This window comes from Aedes albopictus, chromosome 3 (assembly GCF_035046485.1).
Source record: "Aedes albopictus strain Foshan chromosome 3, AalbF5, whole genome shotgun sequence".
Taxonomy (NCBI): Eukaryota; Metazoa; Arthropoda; class Insecta; order Diptera; family Culicidae; genus Aedes; species Aedes albopictus.
In genome coordinates, this window is record NC_085138.1 from 416177414 (window position 1) to 416200645 (window position 23232).

A 23232-nucleotide genomic window follows, 5' to 3' on the forward strand; every position below is an offset into this window, starting at 1 on the left:
TGTAACTCGCATGCCCGAAATAAGTAGCTATGCAATTGGCTCGCTCAGATTGCCCACACCTTCCCCTACATTTTGTTCAGCATTTTGCCCAAACAAAATTTTCAAAATTTTCATGGATCATAGGCTTTTGTCAGATTATCGGGGCATGTTGCTCCTCTGAACAACTTATAGTCGCTTTGTGTCCATAGAGAACTACCGGTCAAATTAGCGTTTTGAACATGGTTAAATTCGTTTGAGGGCGAACTTAACTCGATCGTAGAGTTCTGCGGAGTCAAAAGTAAGCTCGATATACGTCCTTGAATTTCTCTGCTGGTGCCTTTGTTGGCGACAATAACTCCTCAACCGCCTCGATTTAATCACCGTCGTTAGAGATTCGGAGTGGTGGGCACGTTAAATCCTTTCTAGAGCCCTCTGTCCCATGTACCTACTTCATGCCCTAGTTGGATAAGATCCATATACGTTGCCGCCATCGTTTCAAATTTGTTTCTATTAATATCTGTTAAGAGCGAACTTGCTGAGCAATGAGAACATTGCATTCGAGAGAGTAAAAGGGAATATAACTATGAGCGGTGGATGAACTATAATAAAGATTAGAAATGATTTATACTCGAGACCGAACTGACGTGTTTAGCGTACAGCTACTGGATTTTATCACGGTTTCTTTAATCGGTGTTTTGTGAGTTTGCCGCGCTAGTCCTCTTCGATAAAGTCTGCTTTGAAGTTATTTCAGCTGGCGACGAGGAGTAAGTACGAAAAGTGAAGTTTCGCGAGTGAAATTGCGTGAAAATTGTTGAAAACACAAATTTTGCCCTACCATCCCAGCGAAAGTGACAAATTTCGTGCGGTTTTATCCTGGGGAGTGCTAGGAGCTTTTGATTTGGAAGTTTCTTTTGTGTGTGCACCTTTTGTCCGTAGTATTGTGTGAATTTTAAAAAAGACCCTTTTAGTTAACGCTAATTTGATAGATTACCTTTTGTGAGCTTAAAATTGGAATATGGTGCAATTTGTGTGATCATTGACAGTCATAATACCAGTTTCATAGAAAGTTTTTAGAGAAATTTATTTGACTGTGATTTTTTTTCATCTCGTAAAAGCGATTAGATCCAGCTTGGCGTCTAAATTTACACCATTTTGTTTTTTCCTTTGTCTCTGTGTAGTCAAAGAGTGCCATCCAGCAGGCAGTTGGTGAGAGCGAGATTCATTGGTGGATCGCATCGCTCGTATTTGAGGGCTTTTGCTGCATGTGTGATAGTGTCTGTGCCCGAAGCCGAAGCCAGAGAAAGTTTCATCCAAGTCTGAGCAGTGAGTTGCATGGAAATATTTCATCGCAAAAGTGCAATCGTTTGTTTTCATCATCAATACTCCGTCGACGACCCGGATTGCTAGTGACGGCTGATTTCGAGTGAGACGTGAGAGCTAGCTATATCTGGATAATTTTCCTGCTGATTGTGTGCGACGGTACGACGCCTGTTTTGTTGCTGAGATCAAATTGGATAGCTCGTTTATTTCAACGCTACGACAGGGCTTGCGTGTGTTGACGTTTGTGATAACAACAAGGTGAAGTACATTGGTATATAAGGTATGTGATTTTTTTATTGTTTTGTTTTGTGATCGATCATTTGTAGCTGAGCCTAATGAGTTTTTTGTTTTATTTCTTCTGTTTTTGTTGTTGTTGTTTATCAATTTGTAATAAAGAATGTCGGTGTCAACAACAGTTGAACCTTACCTGCCAAACTCAATTCCCTTTGCCCAATACATTGAACAGCTTGAGTATGTATTTATCAATAATAATGTCCCAGAAGAACGTTATAAGACCTCATTTTTGGGCGTATGCGGCGTTACTGTTTTCTCAGAGATCAAGAGGCTTTTTCCTGGTCAAGATGTTAAAAGGTTGACTTACCAGCAAATCACGGAGGCTCTAAAGAAAAGGTTTGACAAATGTGACTCAGAAGTGATTCACAGCTATAAATTCTGGAGTAGAAGACAAGGAAAATACGAAAAATCGGAGGATTTTGTAATCGCTGTGAAGGTTTTAGCAGAGCAGTGCGGTTTTGGTAATTTCAAGGATAGGGCCATACGAGATCTTCTGGTGATAGGAGTTTACAATAGAGACATTCAAAAACGCTTGTGTGACGAGGACGATCTGAGCGCTGATAGAGCAGAAAAACTCATACTTAGTCATGAAATTTCTAACAACAGGACGAGTGTCCTGAAGGATGATGACCAGAATACGTCCATAATCGCTCGGCTAGGTAGAAAAGAAGTACGATCGCGCTCTAAACAAAAATACAGAGGTAGTAGTAAAAGCAGCAATCGTAGCGTATCTTTTTCACCGAGAAAAAGATACAGTGACCGGTATTATGACGCAAACAAACCCTCGTATTTATGTTCCTTCTGTAAAAAGAGGGGTCACACAAGAAAGTTTTGTTATAAATTGAATGGTAGAGGAAATCAGCATGCAGAGATCAAATTTTTGGATGCTCCAAAGCAAACTACTGCCGGTAGCTCAAGCGGAAATTTTAAGAGAGAGAACTCAGAGCGTATGGATGAGTATGATGAAGATGACCTGCCCTGCATGATGATTTCCTCTGTAAATCGTATAAATGAGGCTTGCCATGTTAATGTTTTGGTTGATAAAATTGCTCTAACAATGGAAGTTGATTGCGGGTCGGCTGAGACCGTCATCTCGGAAGAATTATTTTCAAAACAATTTAAACATAGTAAGCTTTTATCCTGTAACAAAAAACTGGCGGTTATTGATGGCAAAAGGTTAAAGGTTCTAGGCAGAGTTTGTGTTTCAGTCCAGGTTCAAAACAAAAGACTGCAGCTTTATTTAATAGTCCTCCGGTGTGATAAGGATTTCACTCCACTCATGGGTCGTTCCTGGTTAGACTGTTTCTACGTTGGATGGAGGAACATTTTTTCCAACCCCAGGACTCCGGACGAGACAATTCATAAGATCGACGATGACACTTACATTGATAATTTGAAGAGTAAGTTTTCAAAAGTTTTTGACGGGGATTTTTCAACTCCAATAGTTGGCTATGAAGGAGATCTTGTGTTGAAGGATGATAAGCCAATTTTTAAAAAAGCTTATGCAGTACCGCTAAGGTTGAGAGACAAAGTTGTTCAGCATTTGGAATCTTTAGAGAGAGATGGGGTGATTACACCGGTAGAGACTAGCGAATGGGCATCACCGGTGGTAATAGTGATGAAAAAAGACCAAAACATTCGCTTGGTAATTGATTGCAAGGTGTCGATTAATAAGGTGATAATTCCTAACACCTACCCATTACCCGTTGCACAGGATATTTTTGCCTCTCTTTCCGGATCAAAAGTTTTTTGCTCACTTGACCTAGCGGGTGCTTATACACAGCTTTTGTTGTCTCAGGCGTCTAGAAAGTTTATGGTAATAAATACCATAAAAGGCTTATATATTTACAATCGTTTACCACAAGGAGCATCGTCTAGCGCATCCATATTTCAAAAAGTTATGGACCAAGTTCTTCAGGGCCTGGAGTTTGTTTCCTGTTATTTGGACGACGTTTTAATTTCGGGGAAAGATTTGGAAGACTGTCAAAGGAAACTTGAAGTAGTGGTAGAACGTTTGGCCAAAGCTAATATAAAAGTAAATTTAAAGAAATGCAAATTTTTTGTGTCAGAACTACCTTTTTTGGGACACATTCTCACCGATAGGGGGTTGCAACCGTGTCCACAAAAAATAGAGACCATTCGTGAAGCTAAAGCTCCACGGAATGAGTCAGAGCTGAAAGCATTTCTGGGTTTATTGAATTATTACTCTAAGTTCATTCCAAATCTTTCGTCTCGTATCCAGTGCCTTTACGGTTTGTTGAAGAAGAACGTTAAATTTATTTGGACAGATGAGTGTGATAAAATTTTCAACGATTGTAAAACTTTTCTCCTTCGACCTTGTTTACTAGAATATTTCGACCCCATGAAGCCAATAATTGTTACTACAGACGCGTCAAGTTATGGTTTGGGAGGTGTCATGTCTCACGTGATTGATGGGGAAGAGCGTCCTGTTTGTTTTACATCTTTTAGCCTGAATGATGCACAAAAGAAATATCCCATCTTACATTTAGAGGCATTGGCAGTGGTATGTGCAGTTAAAAAATTTCACAAATTTCTTTTTGGAATGAAATTTGTAATTTATACGGACCACAAACCGTTGATCGGGATTTTTGGCAAGGAAGGTAAAAACCAAATTTCGGTAACGCGGCTGCAGCGTTATGTTATTGAGCTGTCAGTATATGATTACGACATTATTTATCGACCTTCTTCCAAAATGGCAAATGCAGATTTCTGCTCCCGATTTCCACTGCTACAGCCTGTTCCCAAAGCTCTTGATCGGGAATTTGTAAAAAGTTTGAATTTTACTGAAGATTTCCCACTTGATTATAAGGGTATTGCCAAGGAAACAGAAAAAGATGACTTTTTGGTTAAAATCACAACGTATCTTAGGCAGGGTTGGCCAGATCGACTTGCAAGAGAGTTTCGGGATATTTACTCTCATCATCAGGAACTTGAGGAAGTCGAGGGTTGTGTATTGTTTCAAGATCGCGTAATCATCCCAGATGTTTTGAAATCAAAGGTACTGAAGCAGCTTCATAGGAATCATACGGGCATAAGTAAGATGAAGTAACTGGCTCGCAGGACGGTGTATTGGTTCGGGTTGAACAAAGACGTTGAAGAGTACGTCAAATTGTGTAGAACTTGCAATGAGATGAATCCTGTCAAGAAGCCGGCAGGGTATTCACAGTGGATTCCAACTAATAAGCCCTTCAGTAGGGTTCATGCAGACTTCTTCCATCTCGACCGTAAAACATTTCTGGTGATAGTAGACAGCTACACAAAATGGATCGAGTTGGAGTACATGAAGAATACCACGGATTGCAAACAGGTCATCAAGGTTCTTCTAAATGTTTTCTCCAGATATGGACTACCGGATGTCTTAGTGACCGATGGAGGTCCACCATTCAATTCTACGGATTTCGTGGATTTCTTCGAGAAGCAAGGCGTGAATGTTATGAAGAGTCCACCATACCACCCGGAAAGCAATGGACAGGCAGAGCGCATGGTCCGGCTTGTGAAGGATGTTTTTAAGAAATTTTTGGTTGATCCGGAGATGAAGAAGCTAGATACGGACTTGCAAGTTTCATATTTTCTATTGAATTATAGGAATACGTGTCTGGATAACGAAGGCTGTTTTCCTTCTGAAAGACTTCTTTCATATAAGCCTAAAACGCTATTGGATTTGATAAACCCCAGATGTAATTTTAAACAACATTTGAAAGTAATGCATGATGAGACTTCACCGACCATTTTGACACCTACTGACAACTTCAGTGACAAATTTGTGAATTTAAGATGCGGTGACCTGATTTATTACAAGAACTCTAACAAAACTGACATACGACGATGGTTACCTGCTACTTTTCTCAAACGTATTTCTGCAACTGTTTTTCAGATTTCGCTTAGCGGCAGATTAATAACAGCCCACAGACAACAACTAAAAATTTTGAGTGATCCTCGCCGGAAACCTGGCACAACTTTCGTTTTCCATGGAGAGAACGTGCAACGCAATAATAGAAAGCGTAGAAGAGAGGAAGACACCGATGATACTGCAGGCATGTCTGAGGAGGAACCTGATTTTTATGGCTTTCCAGCCGAATCCTTTATTTATACGGAGCAACCTCCGGTCGAAAATCAGTTAGGTAATTTTGAAATTAATCAGCAGTCGAAGAACTATCGAAGATCAGAAAGAAATGCGAAGAAGAAACGCAGGTCAGATTTTGTGTATTATTAGTTTGTATTCAGTTCAATGTTTGTAATACGGTTCCATTGTATGGATTTTGAATATTAGTTTTTTTTTTATATAATTATACCATGATCTTTAAAGAATGGAGGAGTTGTTAAGAGCGAACTTGCTGAGCAATGAGAACATTGCATTCGAGAGAGTAAAAGGGAATATAACTATGAGCGGTGGATGAACTATAATAAAGATTAGAAATGATTTATACTCGAGACCGAACTGACGTGTTTAGCGTACAGCTACTGGATTTTATCACGGTTTCTTTAATCGGTGTTTTGTGAGTTTGCCGCGCTAGTCCTCTTCGATAAAGTCTGCTTTGAAGTTATTTCAATATCATAGGCGAAACCGAGGAGCTGAACATACTTTGTGAAAATCTTACCACTCGTGTTTACTCCCGCTCTCTAAAGCAATGTTGAACATCAAGCACGAAAGACTATCATCTTGCCGTAACCCTCTTTGATATTCGAAGGGACTCAAGAGTTTATCCGGGAATCCGTATTCGTGCATGATCTGTCATAGCTGGTCTCGATCGATTGTATCATACGTTGATTTAAAATCGATGAACAAGTATTGTGTGGCCACGTAGTATTCGCGGCATTTCTGCAACACCTGGCGGATGGTTGTAGCGCGTTCACCCATGAATCCAGCCTGATATTATTCCATGAGCTCGAAAATTTGAGAGAGTACATTGATCGCGCGATAGTTCCCTAAATCCAACTTGTCGCCCTTTTTGTAGATGGGACACACGATACCTTCCATCCACTCCTCCGGTAATACTTCCTCCTCCCAAATCTTGATAATGACCCAGTGTAGTGCTCTCACTAGTGCTTCTCCACCGTGTTTAAGAAGCTCGCTTGGTAGTCGATCTGCTCCAGCGGCTTTGTTGTTTTCCAACAGACCAAACTTCTCAATCTCTTGGAGTTTAGGGGCTGGAAATCTTTCGTCCTGCGCACGTTTTCCTAGATCTATTACTACGCCACTTTCAGCACTTGCAACTTCACCATTAAGATGTTCATCGTTCATCGCCAAATCTCCACCTCCTCACGCTCGCTCGTGAGAAGATTGCCCGGGTTTTTTTTCGGCAAATATCGGCTTGTGGCACCAAGCCTCTGCGCGAGCGGTTCAGCTTCTTGTAGAGCTTCCGTGTGTCCTTAGCGCGGTACAGCTCTTCCATCGCTTTGCGATGTCGTTCTTCCTGCTGGCGCTGCTTCCATCGGAAGACTGAGATCTGTCCGTTCCGCGCCTGCCTAAAACGTGCGTCATTCACCCTCGTACGGTGTTGCAGCATTCTCGCCCATGCTGCATTCTTCTCGTATTTCATGATGAAATTTTCACCTGTTCACGTTCGCCGGTGTACCAGTCGTTTCAGTGATTCGGAGTCACGAAGCCTAGTGTTGCAGCCAAGGTACTATCTATGGCGGATTGGATGTCTCTCCAGCCATCTTCAAGTGTAGCTGCGCCAAGCTGTTATTCCGTTGGTAGGGCCACTGCTAGCTGCTGCACGTAATCCTGAGGCACTTCTACATTACGCAGCTGGTCGATGTTGAGCAGCGGCGTTCGACTTTGACGCGTGGTAATAACCGTCGGAAATGTCCGCGCATGCATACACCGACTAGGTAGGGAACCGAATCTACATGCGCACTGCAGTATGTGCGGATATTGGCTATATCCGAGAAGAATTTAAGTACCGTCGATTGTCGATTTTGTTTTCTGTTTTATGGACGGGTGATCTCCAAGTAGCTTTCTTCATACATATCTTTGCGGGGAAGAACGTGCTTTGGATTACCATACCACGGGAGGCGGCAAAGTTTACGCATCGTTGACCGTTATCATTTGATACGGCGTGCAGGATGTATCGACCATATACCGGTCGATACATTTCCCACCTTCCTATCTGCGCGTTTATGTCGCCGACGAATTACGATTTTCACGGTAAGCGGCGAGCAACCATCGTATGTTTACTTTAACCCTTAGGAGACGGCATTTCCGTCTTTCTGAATGCAACCTCGCTGGTCTAGAACACGTTAGTAATGGTCAGTTTTCTTGGCAGGGCTAATATGACCCATCCGTCTCCAAAGGGTTAACTGAGTTGAGCTGGGGCCAAGGGCTTTTTCAGCAGTACCCAGAGAGCCGAAAAGAAGGGGATTCGATGGGGCACCCTTAAATAAGGGCGTTCCGACAGAGATCTCCAGAAGCACCCCTAAAACCTCCTGGAACACACTTGAGACCTCCAGGTCTCTGAAACCCTCTGGGACCCACTGAAACGCCCTTGAGACCTTCAGGTACGTCTCTGAAACCTCTTGGAAACTCCTAAAACTCCCTGAGATCCACTGAAGTTTGGACCCTCTAGAAAGCTCCTGAGACTCCCTGAGAATTTTCCTGGAACACCCCAGCACATGACATAAGTGGAACTCCGGCTCAAAAAGTTGAAGCCTTTCGATTGCGTGTGCTGATATAGAGAGCACCAAAATGTCAAATATGTACCATTATCACCATACCGTTTTTCAACATATGTACCATTTTTTCATTGTTGTGAAGTACATCTAAACCTTATTTTACGTCCACTATTGGCTTAGCGATATAAAATTCTACTGCCAAAATAATGATCAAAATAGGCATTTTTATATTTTTGTACGCTTCTCGTAATCACGGAGATGTTTTATAAAATATTAAAATGTCGAGTTTGCTCATTGTCTTCGCGGTAGAATTTTTTGTCGCTTAGACAAGCATGGACGTAGAAAAAGAACGAGGTGTAAAACAAAGACTTCGCAGATTTAGATTAGCGGCACGTGGAAATTTTAATAAAATGTAAAATGTGATGAAACTTTGTAAACTTTGGTCTAGAATGCGTTTTTCTAGTCTAAAACGAAAACGGAAATCGATATGTGGTACGTGGATGTACGATTGCGTAGATTTCAATCACTTCATGACAAAATGAGTAAGAGGATTGACAGCAGCAAGTTTTGCGTATGTCCCAGCTGCCAATCTTCGTTTCTGTGATCTTTGCTAAAACTGGACTACTAGGGTATCGGGATGCTTCGTTGGCATAGTCCCTTCGTTCGGCCTTTCTTAACGTAAACCAAAAACTCAAACAAACACCCATAACAAATTGAATGAAAATGTCACTTTCTTTAGCTTTTGTAGACGCCATGATGCTTCGGCTTAGTGGGTACAGACAACCAGAAATCGCATAAGGATGTACGCTGTACATCGTATAAAGTACTATTTTTACTCACTATCGCATTTACCTACGACTGAGGGATAATTTTCATCGCATATGATGTTATTTTTTGAACTTATTGCGATGTATCTGGTAAAAGAATATAAGAGTGCAAATTAACTTTTATAATGTATAACTACATCGCAGTAGACGATTTTATTGCGACTAACTTTACTTATTCGTAAAAGAGTTCGAGCGGACTCGCGAAGTGTCAATTGAATTCGTATAATTGCGCACTGCGATGATTATACGACTTCGCTTGGTACAGGTTCTTATTATGTCAGTTAAACTCGCATTGGTATACAAACTAAATCGCATAAAAGTAAGAATAAACTCGTTAAAATGTGCATACAAACTCGCATAAGCTAGAATCGTTAACATTGGTATATTGCGATGTGATATGTGATGACAATGAAAGAGGTGTTGTTGGAGTGCCAAAAAGCTACAAGAAAGTTAACAGTCATCATCATGCTTACATAACAAGTTACAAAGTCATCAGGGGGATCCACTAAACAGCGTAAACTGATTAAACTGATTAAACGTCGCGATCACCAAGGCAATCTTTGATTATTTCATTCGCAAAAGCATGAAACATTTCAAATAAACAGATAATCATGGCCTACGGCGCAATTTAATCTGTTTAGTGAGTACCCCTATCATTTTTGTTTTTTTTTTTGACCTGATAAATAACAATCGGTGGTGCTAGCATGAGAGGGGTGGTGATAAATGTGCGGGAAATCACGCTGATTTTGAGCTCCAGATGGCCTGTCGAACATGTACAGCGCAGGGAAACCAAGTGCATTTCAACGAATACTGAGGTGTGTTAGAATGTCATGACAATTAATCAGTTTGTTTCATAAGTGGTGCTTGGTGTTAAGTGTGAAGTGTGGCCCGGAAATCCAAAGGTTCTTAGTTCGATACTGCGGTGACAAGAATTGTTTTTTTGTTTTTGAATATTATTAAGTCGCATAAGATGCTATATTACGTCGCAGTAGTGCACACCGTGCATCGCATAAGATATCGCCTGAAGTCATATAGCATTATTATTTTTTTCGTCAATGCACGTATAGCGCCTCCACTTTTGTACGTATAAGGCACTTTTACTGCATCTTATGCGATGTAACTTGACCGCATAAAAGCACGTATAACATGAACATAAACTTCATTATACGTGCAAATTGATTGTCTGGGTAGTCTATACACATGATCAGGTCCGTGCACAGAAGTGGCGCCAAGGGAGAGGTTTTTCCCAAATTCGGCAAAATCCGGAGGGGCGCCTAGTGTATGAAGCGTCGGTAATGGGGGGGGGGGGGGGGGGGTTAAGACCCAAAACCCCCCTTGTGCACGGGCTGGCACATGATCAATAAATGGCGTAATTCGGGAACATTTCGAATTGACTTTTCGAATAACCGAACATTTGATGCGACGGTCAAAGACGCTATTTTGAATTTGTATATTTGTTTTCAACGAATTAATTACATTTGTACATATTTTACAAAGATAAATCTATACATTTAACTCTCTAATGATCGTGCCGTTGTATTTTGTACAATACGTTGAAAAAATCTCGACTTTTGAACTCAGCTTAGCGTGATGCTGGCAGTGTTGGCCAACAGACTGACGGAAGGTTGAAAATTATTCTCTATATTCTTTTATGAATTTCTTCGGAGATTTTTGCAAGCATACATCCCGGACTTCCATCAAGGAGCGTAAAATTTATTTTAAGAATTATGTCTATTTTTTAACAATTTATTTAGGAATTGTACCAAGTAAACCTTAGGAATCCCTTTAAAGATTCCTTGACCGTTTTCTTAAAAAAAAATCTTTCTTGAACAATAATTTGTCTTCAAGAATTATTTAAAGTAGCTAATGCAAGGCTGTCATTCAGTATTTCTCAGAGCACTACCAAGTATGGTCTTCGAGGATGTTTTCAAAAGTACTTCAGCGTACTTTTTTTTTATCTGTATTACCGAGATTTTTAGCCCTGGGCTAGTTCATCTCGGGACCCACGCTTTACTTCCCTTCCGAAGGAAGAACTCACATTTTGTGAGTTTGTCGGGAGTGGGATTCGATCCCAGGTCCTCGGCGTGGTAGTCAAGTGTTCTAACCATCCAACCAAATCCGCTCCACTTCAGCGTACTTTAAAAAAATCTTGAAAAGGCTTCATCGAGTATTTCTTGAAACATTTCTTCAGGAAGTCCATCAGGGATTCTCTCAATATTATTTCTGAGGATTCATCTAGATTTCATCCATAGAATATTTAAGAAATTTCAGAAAAAATACTACAAAATTTTTTTTGTTGTTCTTCTAAGAAATTACATTGGAATTCCGCTAGAGGAAGAGAAGTCCTTCTAGAATTTCCTCAAACATTCCTCGATGTTTTTTTTTTCAGAAGAACCTCCAAATTTTTTTTTGTTGATTTTTCCATAGAAGTTAAGTATTTTTCCATAGATTCTTCAAGGATTTCTCAATTATTTCTTCACGTTATTCTTTCAGAGATTTCTCCAAGAGTTTATCTTGGTTTATCTTTTCTTAAGATTTTTTCCAAGGATTCCTTCAGAATTTCCTCCAAAGATTCCTTCGAAAATTCCTCCAAGAAAATTCTGTAGGAGTTCTGAAGGAGTTCTTTCGAAAAACCCTTCTGAAACTCTTCCAACGAATTCTTTAATATCCATCAACTCCAGGAGTTTTCTCAAGGATCCATTTTTTGAAAAATCATTCTAAGTTTCCATCAAACATCTCACTTAAGAAAATTTCACCAGGGTTTATTATTTATTCCGCTAGAAATTCCTCCAAAAAATCGTTTAAAAACATTCTCTGACAATTTCTGATAGGGTCAACATCATACCATAAGTAATCTTATATTCCCAAATACATCCTATTCGAAAACAAAGCGATTACGGCACCATTCATGCTCAGTTCTAACAAAAATACCAAAACGCTTCATTCCTTTGTTTTGAGTAGGATGAAAATTGGAGCGTGTATGCTTAAATAGTGAAGGAATAGAAAAACTATCTTATCAAATCAAACAATTTCTTCAGAAGTTTCTCCAAGTTTCTACTAAGACTGTTTTGTTCAGGAAGAGCCTAGAAGCATCCGTTAAGTGGTTAATGCTTGGCTATGATTTTATAGAGGATATTCATCGGTAATTCTTCAGGAATCGCTTCAAGAAATCCTGCAGCATTTTTTCCAGGGATTTCTTGAACATTTCTTCAAAAAAAAAATCTCTTGAAAATTTTCAAAAGATGCTTTCAGAATTTCTTCAAGGATCTTGTAAAAAAAAACTTCCGCAACGATTTCATCAATCGGATAAAGTTTGCCTTGTTTAGTTTATTTAAAAAATCCCGAAGGATTCTACCAAGGATTACTTAAAGGATTTTTTTCGGGGATCGCTTTAACAATTCTTCCAAGGTTTTATTCAAAATTCTAAAGGATTTTTTTCAAAGACGCCTTAAGAAATTCCTTCCAAACTTTCATCAGGAATATTTCCAAACATTTATTGAGTAGTTAATCCAACAAATGCTGTTGCGATTTCTCCTAAGATTCGTGCGGAATTTATTCAACTCTTCTCATAAGGGGTCGTCCATAAATGACGTAGCATTTAAGGGGGGAGGGGGAGTCTTGGATTACGCTACGAGCCACGTATTAGGTATGGGAAAATCGTCTCCGAGGGGGGAGGGGTGTCAAAAATCGCCAAAAAAATCCTACGTCATTTATGTACGACCCCTAAGTTGATTTCATTCGTTTATTTCATATTGATTCTTCCCAGGAATTCTACAAATAGTTTTGTACATGAAATATTTCCCGCAAGGATTGCTTCATGTATTTATATAATTACTCCTGAAGGATTTTTTTGAAGGTTTTTACACAAATTCCTCCATGAAATTCTATAGGAAATTGTACAAGGATTCCTTAGGCGATTTTTTCAAATCCTTTTTCACAATTCGTTCAAGAATCCTTTAAAAAATCCAGTCTTCAAGGATTTTTCAAGCTACGTGGCAAAGATTCATTCCTGGATTTCTCAAAGTTTTTCTGTAAAAATTTCACAAAGGATTCCTGCAGAAATATTCTCAGAGGGTCCTACAGAAATTCCCCCAAGGCCGCCCGCAGAAATTCTTCCAAGGGATTATATAGGATTTCTTTTGAAGATATTTTTTTTATTTGCTCTAATGAATTTGAGGGGAATTCTTTGGGGTTCCCGCCATTGATTTCTTTGAGAAATATTCTAGGCTTTTCATCATTAGTTCTTCCAAAATCCCCTTTGCTTTCATCTTCAGGAATCATTTACGTAATCCTTCAAGAATGTTATCGAAGATACCTCTAAAATCAACCCAATGATTCTTTCCGAATACATCGTGGAATTCATCTTCATTTTTCAATTCCTTCAGAAAATCCTCCAAAATTTCCTACAAGCATTTCTACAAGGATTCTTTTGAGAATTCCTCTAAAATACCTTTAGAAAATCTTATAGAAAAAAGAATCCCATCAAGTATGGCTTCAAGCATGATTTCTGAAACTCATGAAAGATTCCTTCTTAGAGAAATCTTTTAAAGTATTCTTAGAGCCATTCCTTAAGGTTCATCTGAAGGATTCCTTGAAGGACTTCATGACATAATTCTTGAAGGACTATATGAAGGAATCCGAAGAGGTATTCCTAAACGAATGCTTGAAGAAATTTGTTAAAAATCCCTGAAGGAATTCCTTAAGGATTTCTTGAAAAGTTCTTGAAAAAAAATATTGTAAGTATTCCTAAAACTATACTTAGAAGAATTTTATTCAAACTAGTGTTAGAAATCTTCTTTGATTTGGAGTCCCCCTGAATTCGGGGGCCCGGTGCGGACCGCACCCTCCGCACCCCCCTTGCTACGCCACTGCTCTAACACTCTATGAAGGCTGATCTTTTCGAGCACCTTCCCCGCAGTGCCGATCAAGCATATTGGTCTATCTATATGCTGACGGATCTTCTGGTGGTTTTCGTGCCTTTGGCAATAGAACCAGTTGGGCGATAGCACCCCCATGACATTCGTGGCTATTCTTTATTACACCAACGTACCTAACCTCAAAATGACTGACAATTCTCAGGTCATTTTGAGATGTGTAACATGAGTATGAAAAGGACGACAATCAGGTCAGTAAAGTAGTAGATATTTTTTATCTTCTTCGTGCATGTGTGTGATCTGTCAAAATGACCTGAGAATTGTCAATCATTTTGAGGTAAGATTTGGGGGTATAATAAGGAATGGATTGAATTGAAAAATATTGAAGATGCTACGTCTGATTGTGCAGTACAGGTAATCAATAGAAGGGATTATCAATATTCCAAAGTGTACATTCTAACTTTTCTCATTGGTTACATTTTATCCAAGCCTCCTTCTATCAATGGATATTGCAATTTCACCCACTCCTCTCGTTCAAGTGCCCCCCGAATGCAATAACAGTAAATCCACCCGCATTAGACCCGGGAAGCAGATCAAGAGTAATAGGGGATGTCGATAAAGTTTTGGCTAATCTTTTTATCCTTCTTCGGTAAGCTGGCGGCCCTTGTCCCGAATCATCTGGCTGTGGATTGACGATGTACTGCTCGATGATGGTTCACGGTTTGGAAGTGGAAAACAATGGACGGACCATCACAGACCACGAGGAACGGACGGACACGGACACGGGAAGAATTATCACCAATCTCTGATGTGTTTTTCTACGTAAGCATTAGCTCGGATAAGTACGGAGGGTGCGATGAGAAATGAAGCATTATGACAAGTAGAAGAGAATGGAACTGCTTTGTAGGTTCTTACTGCTTGTAGGTGAAGGTTTTTTTAGAACAATTTGAACATAATGTCGAGTCAGCGAAACATTGGAGGAACCAGGCATAAAATTTATGGTGAGAATAGTGTTGAGCATTTTTAATTCATGAAACTTTTTACAAAGGCAGGGCCCATGGATATATGAACAAAAAAAAATGAGAAAAATTCAGGGTCGCCTATTTTCCCGGAAAACTCAGGTGGATTTTTTTTGTTTTCCTCTAACACTACTTTAAAAAACCCAGATTAATCCACCTTGTGGTGATAGCGCCTTTCTCGTCGAATATGTACTCTAAGATACTTCCGTCGCCATAAGCCGAAGTGTTCCTGAATCCTGAAAATACTCTAGAATGGAACAAATATCATTTTCTTCTTTTGTCACAGTGCTCGTTCGCCAATGAGGAGATGAAGTTGATAAATAATAAATGTATTTGATGAAAAAAAATACTCAAACAATTAAGCAAAACCGCTTAATTCATCGGGTTTGGTAAGAAATTTTCTGGGGGACTCTTCATCTTAAAATTTAAAAATGTATTGGTTTATTCATTTGTGCCCTTCCTCAAAATATTGAATTCCGACCCAAAATTTCCAAGGGGGGACCCCTCTTGACTTAAGAGAAAATCGAAATTTGTGTCAACCTTGTTCAGAAAAGCAAAAACCTCATCAAAGCCATAATCGAATTTGAAAATTTATTGATGGCTCATATTCCTATGTTATGTATTATGTTAAACGTATAAGCAGAGCTGAAGAATATTATACCTCTCAGTTAACTGCTTGACCACCTTCACTAGCACTGGATGCCGAACTTTATCAAGACATTTCAGCATTTTTTTTCTGCACAGTTTAGCCTTTACTTTATTATCATTGGTTATACTGCTGTTCTACGCATGATTATCCCATGTTATATGGGTTTTCCCATATAACATGGGACAATTGGGCGTGGAATGGCAATATAAGATTCATGTAAAATTTGACAAAAAAAAAGTGTAAACAAGTAGAATTTCCCATATTAAAACCCATTTAAATTTCAACCGTATTACGGAGCGCGATGGCTCAACCAGTTGCATCAAAATTGTGCGCAGTAATTTAAGTCGCAAAAGGGGATTTTTTTGTATTTTTAGCAACTTAACCTATTTTACAGCTCTTTTGTCCACTAGGCACTACGTGAGCACTTAGTGCCTAAATGTATTCTATTATATTCTTATTCAACTATATCGAACTGGTTTGCCTTTGTGCTGCTTTCACTTTTCTTCCCTGTCCTTGGTAGAATGATGAGCAGGATGATGAAATGATGTATGGCTGTGGTTCCTTTTCCAGTCCGATTGGGGGTCGTCCATTATGGGTTGCCGTTCACCGATATCCAATTATCCGGGTCCGTTTGAGCTATGAGAGTTCAGAAGAGGGTCAAGTGCCAGCCGCTCTCGGGGGGAAGAGCAACTGACGAAGTGCCGGGGCTGGGATCGAACCCATGACCATCCGCTTATGAAGCGAACGTGTAGCCACTGCGCCACGGGCCCCGGCAATCAAAAGGGGACTGATGCTATAAAATTAAAATTTTCCCATACAACGATGATCCATCCTACTGTACAATTACGCCTCAGGAAAATGGTGGGATTTGACAAGATCGCTTAAATTTTTATCAAGATTTTGTTCGTTTACGCATACACAGTTCGAAAAAAACCTGTAAAATTATGACGGATCGAATGTAACAAAAGGACCCCGTCATATATGATGGAAATTTTCGTGCGATCCTAAAATTACATTGCAAATATCTGTTAGAAAATATAAAGAAAAATTGAGCTCCGTGCGAGAATTGAACTCAGATCCTTGGGATGTGAGTAGCACGCCCGAACTCTCTCGGCTATCTCAACTTGTGGAATAACAGACAGTCAAAGTTAAACTGCTTCTACCATAATGCACGCATTCCCGACATGCTCCGGCTGCTGCAGAGAGTAATGAGAGAGACAACGGGGAATCCGCCACAGCTGGGAGCAGCCGTTCGTGTAGCTAATGACGGAGAGTGGCTGGCATGATTTATAGCAGATGCGTGTAAATTTAAAGCGAATATGCTTTAAAATCTGTAAACAAGCCGTCTGGCCAGCAGCGGGCTGCTCGGCTGACGTTAAATGTTGGTGATTTACATTTTTCTGCCGCAAATTTCAGTTGATCTTCAATTTACGTGCTGTTTAACTTTCATATTTTTTTGCTGTGTTGTTGTAATTTCAGCGATGCATCTAATCCTGATTTAGCAACACTGCCGGTAATCTTAGGTGTGGTCAGAGCTTGGGTCAAAGACTATTTTACTGCTGCCCGTTTATCTGGTTATCGAACTTCCGGCGGGAAACCTGGAACCGGTTCCGCTACACAACCGGTTCTGATATGGTCTGAAACTATTTTTCTACTTTTCGTTCATTTTGTTACCGAAAAAGCCGCTGTTTGATGTGTCGCATGCATGGGTTTGGTTCGCATTTTTAGTTAGCGACTTCCGGCGGGATACCTGGAATCGGTTCAAATACAGTCTGAAACTACTTTCCTGCTTACCGTTCATCAGGTTATCGCAAAAGCCACAGTTCGATGTGTCGCATGTCTGGGTTTGGTTCTTTTTTTTTTAATTGGCTACTTCCAGTGGGACACCTGGAACCGGTTCCGGAACACAACCGGTTCAGATATGGTCTGAAACTATTTTACTGCTTACCGTTAATTTGGTTATCGAAAAAGCCGCTCTTTGATGTGTCGCATGCATGGGTTTTGTTCACTTTTTTAGTTGGCCACTTCCGGCGGGACACCTGGAACCGGTTCTGAAACACTTCCGGTTCTAATATAGTCTGAAACTACTTTCCTGCTTACCGTTCATCAGGTTATTGCAAAAGCCGCAATTCGATGTGTCGCATGCCTGGGTTTGTTTTTTTTTTAATTGGCTACTTCCAGTGGGACACCTGGAACCGGTTCTGGAACACAACCAGTTCAGATATGGTCTGAAACTATTTTCATGCTTATCGTTCATCTGGTTATCGATACAGCCGCTATTTAGTGTGTCGCATGCCTGGGTTTGGTTCACTTTTTTAATTGGGCACTTCCGGCGGGACACCTGGAATCGGTTCCGGAACACAACCGCTTCAGATATGGTTTGAAACTATTCTCCTGCTTACCGTTCATCATGTTATCGAAAAAGCCGCTGTTTGATGTGTCGCATACATGGGTTTGCTTCACTTTTTTAGTTGGCCACTTCCGGCGGGACACCTGGAACCGGTTCTGGAACACTACGGGTTCAAATATAGTCTGAAACTACTTTCCTGCTCACCATTCAGCTGGTTATTGAAAATGCCGCTATTTGACGTGTCGCATGCATGGGTTATGTTCACTTTTATATTTGGCCACTTCCGGCGGGACACCCGGAACCGGTTCCGGAACACTACCGGTTCAGATATAGTCTGAGACTATTTTTCTACTTTGTTCATCAGATAATCGAAAATGCAGTGGTTTGATGAGTCGCATGCATGGGTTTGTTGCATTTTCATATCTGGCCCCTTCCTAGGGTACCGGTCCGGAACACCTAAATGGCCATAACTCCGGAACGGCTGGACGGATCTGAACCATATGCAATACGAAACAATGGGGCAATATACCGCGTCGAATGAACCATCGGTCGTTGAAATCGGTTCATATTTACTATCTTAAAAAGAGGTGACCTTTTTGTACACATACACACACACATACATACACACACACACACACACACACACACACACACACACACACACACACACACACACACACACACACACACACACACACACACACACACACACACACACACACACACACACACACACACAATAGGTCGTCGGGGCGCCGGTGAACCGGAAGTCTACCACCAACCGGAATCGCCGGGCCGACTTCGGCACCTTACTGGTCGGGTTGAAAACATCGGTGTCGAGAGAACTTCCACCGTCGGGGTCTTTCTCTGTCGGAGTAGGCTAGGTCCGTCCACCGCCGGGGACTAGACCGAGTTGACCGCGAAAAAGCACCGGTGCTTGGTCGTCAGGGCGCCTGTGAACCGGAAGCCAGTCTCCAACCGGAATCTCAGAACCGACCTTGGCACCAGCCTGGGAAGTATCGGTAACGGAAGAAGTTTCAGTGTCGGGGAACTCTTCGTCGGATAGGGTAGATCCACCGTCGGGGACTATCCGAGTCGTGCGCGAAAAGCCGGAGTGCTGAATGGCACACGGACGGCATTAGAATAACAAATTTGGTGTATGTTTGTACCAACTGTGTCGCTGAATGGCGATAGGTTAGGTACGAACACTAAAAAGATTAGAATAACAAATTTAGAAGCGACAAAATGTGCATGAGCACAGAAGAAGAAGAGCGCATGAGCGCATTGCCCCCCCTGAAGCAGTCGCATCAGTGGTACCAGGGGGATCGAGGCGACAAGGTGTAGCAGAGTTTTTCCAATCGGTTTTCTCTGCTCGGGAGGTTGGGAGGAAAAAACACACACACACACACACACACACACACACACACACACACACACACACACACACACACACACACACACACACACACACACACACACACACACACACAAGGGGCAGCAGGGACAGGAGTCCAGGGGCCTGACGAACCCCCCCTTCTGCGAGTCGGGTCGAAGCTTGGGAGTCTTCCCGAAGCGAAAACCGTTCACACACCCGTGTGAATTACCACCTTTGGCGCATCCTTCGGGGAGTGACCGGGCTTCTGGTCTCCAGACTGCTCAAGAGGAGGATGCCTAGGATGTGGCGGGGGTTCACCAGTGGGCTCTGTTGGATCCTCATAAAAAGCCACACATCTGCAAGCAACTCCGTACAAGCGACCTGGTACTGCTTTCAAAGTGCCTTAGCCCAAACACCCAGAGTGCCAACCGGCACATCAGGATTGATGCCAGTAACATCCTGACTATGGTATACTGGTCAACGCAAACGACAACGGACTACGGACTACGGATCGGATGACGACGATGGGCTGACATTCGTGCCATTCTGCTTCCTGAGTAAAGAAGGGTGACACCTTCTTGAAACGGCGAGTGGGCTAATGGTGCGTCTGCCTCCGTCCCGGTAAAACCTTGGCAGGCCTTCGGAAACGTTCTTCACTTGTCCGTCAATTTTGATGGGTACTAGGCTCGGATGTAAAATTCCCGACTTACGCTGATCTGGCTCTGGACACGAACCCCATGAAGGTTCGTGTTTAACCCTCGCTTGGCCTCCCTGTTTCATAGACAACCAAGAGATCACGAAAGCGACTACGTACAGCGGGTGGAGATAGCGGCCCGGAGGGGGGACCCAATAACATGGAAGGAGAAAACGGAAGTAACAGCGGAAAGGTGGCGAATCCGTTCGCCAGAGGAGGATTGCTGAGGTCTCCGCCTCAGCAAACAGAAGGTGCAGAACCGCGGCAAGAAGCGGCTTTACAACAAAGTGCGGTACACTCGGAGCAGCAGCAGCAGCTGCCGACGAATAGTGGATGGAGCGTGCCTCAACAACAGCCGAAGGTAGTTGCGGCGAAGAACTTGACGGATGACCTACACGAGTTCGTCGACAAAAAGCACAACGTGCACAAGGACATCAAGGACTTGGTGTTGAAGATTAGGAGGGCTCTCGGAGCTGCTGTGAAAGAATGGCACAGCGTGATGCAGAGAGCGGATGAGGCAGAGAGCGCATTAGCAGCGACTAAATACGATCTTGCAGCAGCTACGCAGCGGCAGCAGCAACGAGCCACGGTCGAAAATATGGAGACGCCGAAGAACCATCGAAATACTCGCTCGGAGAAAAGAGGCAGAGATACGCCAGGAGAAGAGGAAGTCCCGAAGAAACAAAGAAGTGAACGGGAGCGCGCCAGCAATCGGAGAGATGATGGATGGCGCACTGTGGAGAGTCAGCAGGCGAAGAAGAAGAAGCGAAAGGAGAAGGAAGAACAGAAAAAGGAAGAAAAGAGGAAAGAAAAGGAGAAGAAAGAAAATCGCCGGCCCCCTAGGCAGAGGAAGAAGGGTGATGCACTGATCGTCGAGGCGAAGGACAAGACGACGTACGCTGCGCTCCTCAGGAAAGTGAGGGAGGACCCGGAGCTAAAAGAGTTGGGTGAAAACGTGGTAAAGACCAGGCGCACCCAGAAAGGAGAGATGCTGTTCGAGCTCAAGAAAGATCCGGCGATTAAGAGCTCAGAGTACCGGGAGCTCATTGCGAAATCCGTAGGCAGCGAGGCCACCGTGAGAGCACTTTCACAGGAGGCAGTGCTCGAGGTCAAGGATTTGGACGAGGTCACAACTGAGGAAGAGCTGAGAGTCGCATTGACCGAGCAGTGTAACTTGGAAGTACCGGTGACAATCCGAATCAGGAGATCGTTTGCAGGTACCCAGACGGCGGCAATCCGACTACCAGTAGATGCGGCCAACAAGATTGCGGTAGCCGGCAAGATCAAGGTCAGATGGGCGGTATGCCCGCTGCGACTGGCTCCCCGAGTCACCAAGAAAATGGAGAGGTGTTTCAGGTGCATGGAATTTTGTCACCAGTCAAGACACTGCAAGGGTCCAGATAGGTCCAAACGGTGCTGGAACTGCGGCGAAAACGGACACGTTGCTCGAGACTGCACGAAGCAACCCAAGTGCATGCTGTGCAAGTCGGAGGAAGGAAATGGCCACCGGACGGGAGGCTATAAATGCCCGGCCTACAAAAAGGCGAAGGCAGGCCAACAATGATGCAGATAACGCAAATTAATCTGAATCATTGCGACATCGCACAGCAACTGTTGTGGCAGTCGACAACAGAGACGAAGTGCGATGTTGCAATCATCGCAGAGCCGTATCGGGTTCCTCCTGAGAACGGCAATTGGGTAGCGGATATAGCAGGATTGGCAGCTATACAAGTTATGGGCAGATTCCCTATAGAGGAAGTGGTGGAAAACTCTTACGAAGGTTTCGTGATCGCCAAAGTTAACGGTGTCTTCGTATGTAGCTGCTATGCGCCTCCAAGATGGACCGAGGAGCAATACAAACGGATGTTGGATGCACTCACTGACACGCTGGTAGGACGTAGGCCAGTAGTCATCGGCGGCGATTTCAACGCCTGGGCCGTTGAGTGGGGCAGCCGGCAAACCAATGCAAGAGGATATAGTCTACTTGAAGCTCTGGCGAAGCTGGACGTAAAGCTGTGCAATGTAGGAACAGTCAGCACATCCCGCAAAGACGGTCGTGAATCCATCATCGACATTACATTTTGTAGTCCATCGTTGATGGAAGACATGGACTGGAGGGTGAGTGAGGAGTACTCCCACAGCGACCACCAGGCGATCCTCTACAAGATAGGCCAGAGAGCTCCTACGTCCATACAGAGAACTAGAACTTATGAGCGGAAGTGGAAGACGAAGGACTTCGACAAGGAGACTTTTATCGAGGCACTTCGGCCAAATAGCGATGCGGCAAACCTCGACCCAGGGTGGTTGACGGAAGCGCTAGCAACGGCATGTGATGCAGCAATGCCGAGGAAGATTGAACCTAGGAACGCTAGACGCCCAGCGTACTGGTGGAATGCGACGCTCAGCAGAGGGCAAGAACTGCGGCCGATAGAGAAGAGCGCAAGGTTGCGTTCCGTGAAGCTAGAGCTGCCTTCAAACGAGCTATCAAGCAGAGCAAGGCGAACTGTTACAAGGAGCTATGTCAGGAAGCCGACGCTAACCCCTGGGGAAATGCCTACCGCATCATAATGGCAAAGCTGAAGGGCCCAATGACGCCAGTCGAAATGTGCCCAGACAAACTGAAGGGTATCGTGGAGGGTTTGTTTCCAAAACACGATACAACAACGTGGCCACCTACGCCGTACAGCGAGGGCGATGTGGAATTTGACGTAAACCGACTGGTCTCGAACGACGAGCTCGTTGCCGTGGCGAAAGCATTGAAGGTGAAGAAGGCTCCCGGTCCGGATGGAATCCCCAACGTGGCGTTGAAAGCAGCGATCCTGGAGTATCCCGATATGTTCAGGTCAGTGTTGCAGAAATGCCTGGAGGAAGGCATCTTTCCGGATATATGGAAGGTCCAAAAACTAGTGCTGCTGCCAAAACCAGGAAAGCAGCCGGGAGATCCAGCATCGTACAGGCCGATCTGTCTGTTGGATACGCTCGGAAAACTCCTGGAGAGGATTATCCTTAACAGGCTGACCGAGTATACCGAAAGTGTTAGAGGGCTGTCCACGATGCAGTTCGGCTTCCGCAAGGGAAAATCGACGGTTGACGCAATTCGGACCGTCGTTGAGATGGCGGAAAGGGCATCCTTACAAAAGCGGAGAGGAGATCGCTACTGCGCCGTGGTAACGATAGACGTTAAAAACGCGTTTAACAGCGCCAGTTGGGAAGCT

General features: G+C 42.9%; 2 protein-coding genes across 4 annotated transcripts in view; one reads left to right on the forward strand and one right to left on the reverse strand.

Moving 5' to 3' along the window:
- The window catches only part of LOC109622131 (beta-1-syntrophin), an 804166-nt gene that overhangs the window by 100747 nt on the left and 680187 nt on the right, over positions 1–23232 (reverse strand). The window lies entirely within an intron of this gene.
- Positions 502–6163, forward strand: LOC134292016 (uncharacterized). The gene is made up of 2 exons (XM_062860645.1): positions 502–2993; positions 5489–6163. Exons 1-2 carry the CDS (start codon positions 1697–1699, stop codon positions 5497–5499), a joined length of 1308 nt encoding a protein of 435 aa, XP_062716629.1. The 5' UTR covers positions 502–1696; the 3' UTR covers positions 5500–6163.

Excerpts from the sequence above, each read along its gene's own strand:
- LOC134292016 (XM_062860645.1), top strand. The coding sequence starts at position 1,697 with ATGTCGGTGTCAACAACAGTTGAACCTTACCTGCCAAACTCAATTCCC.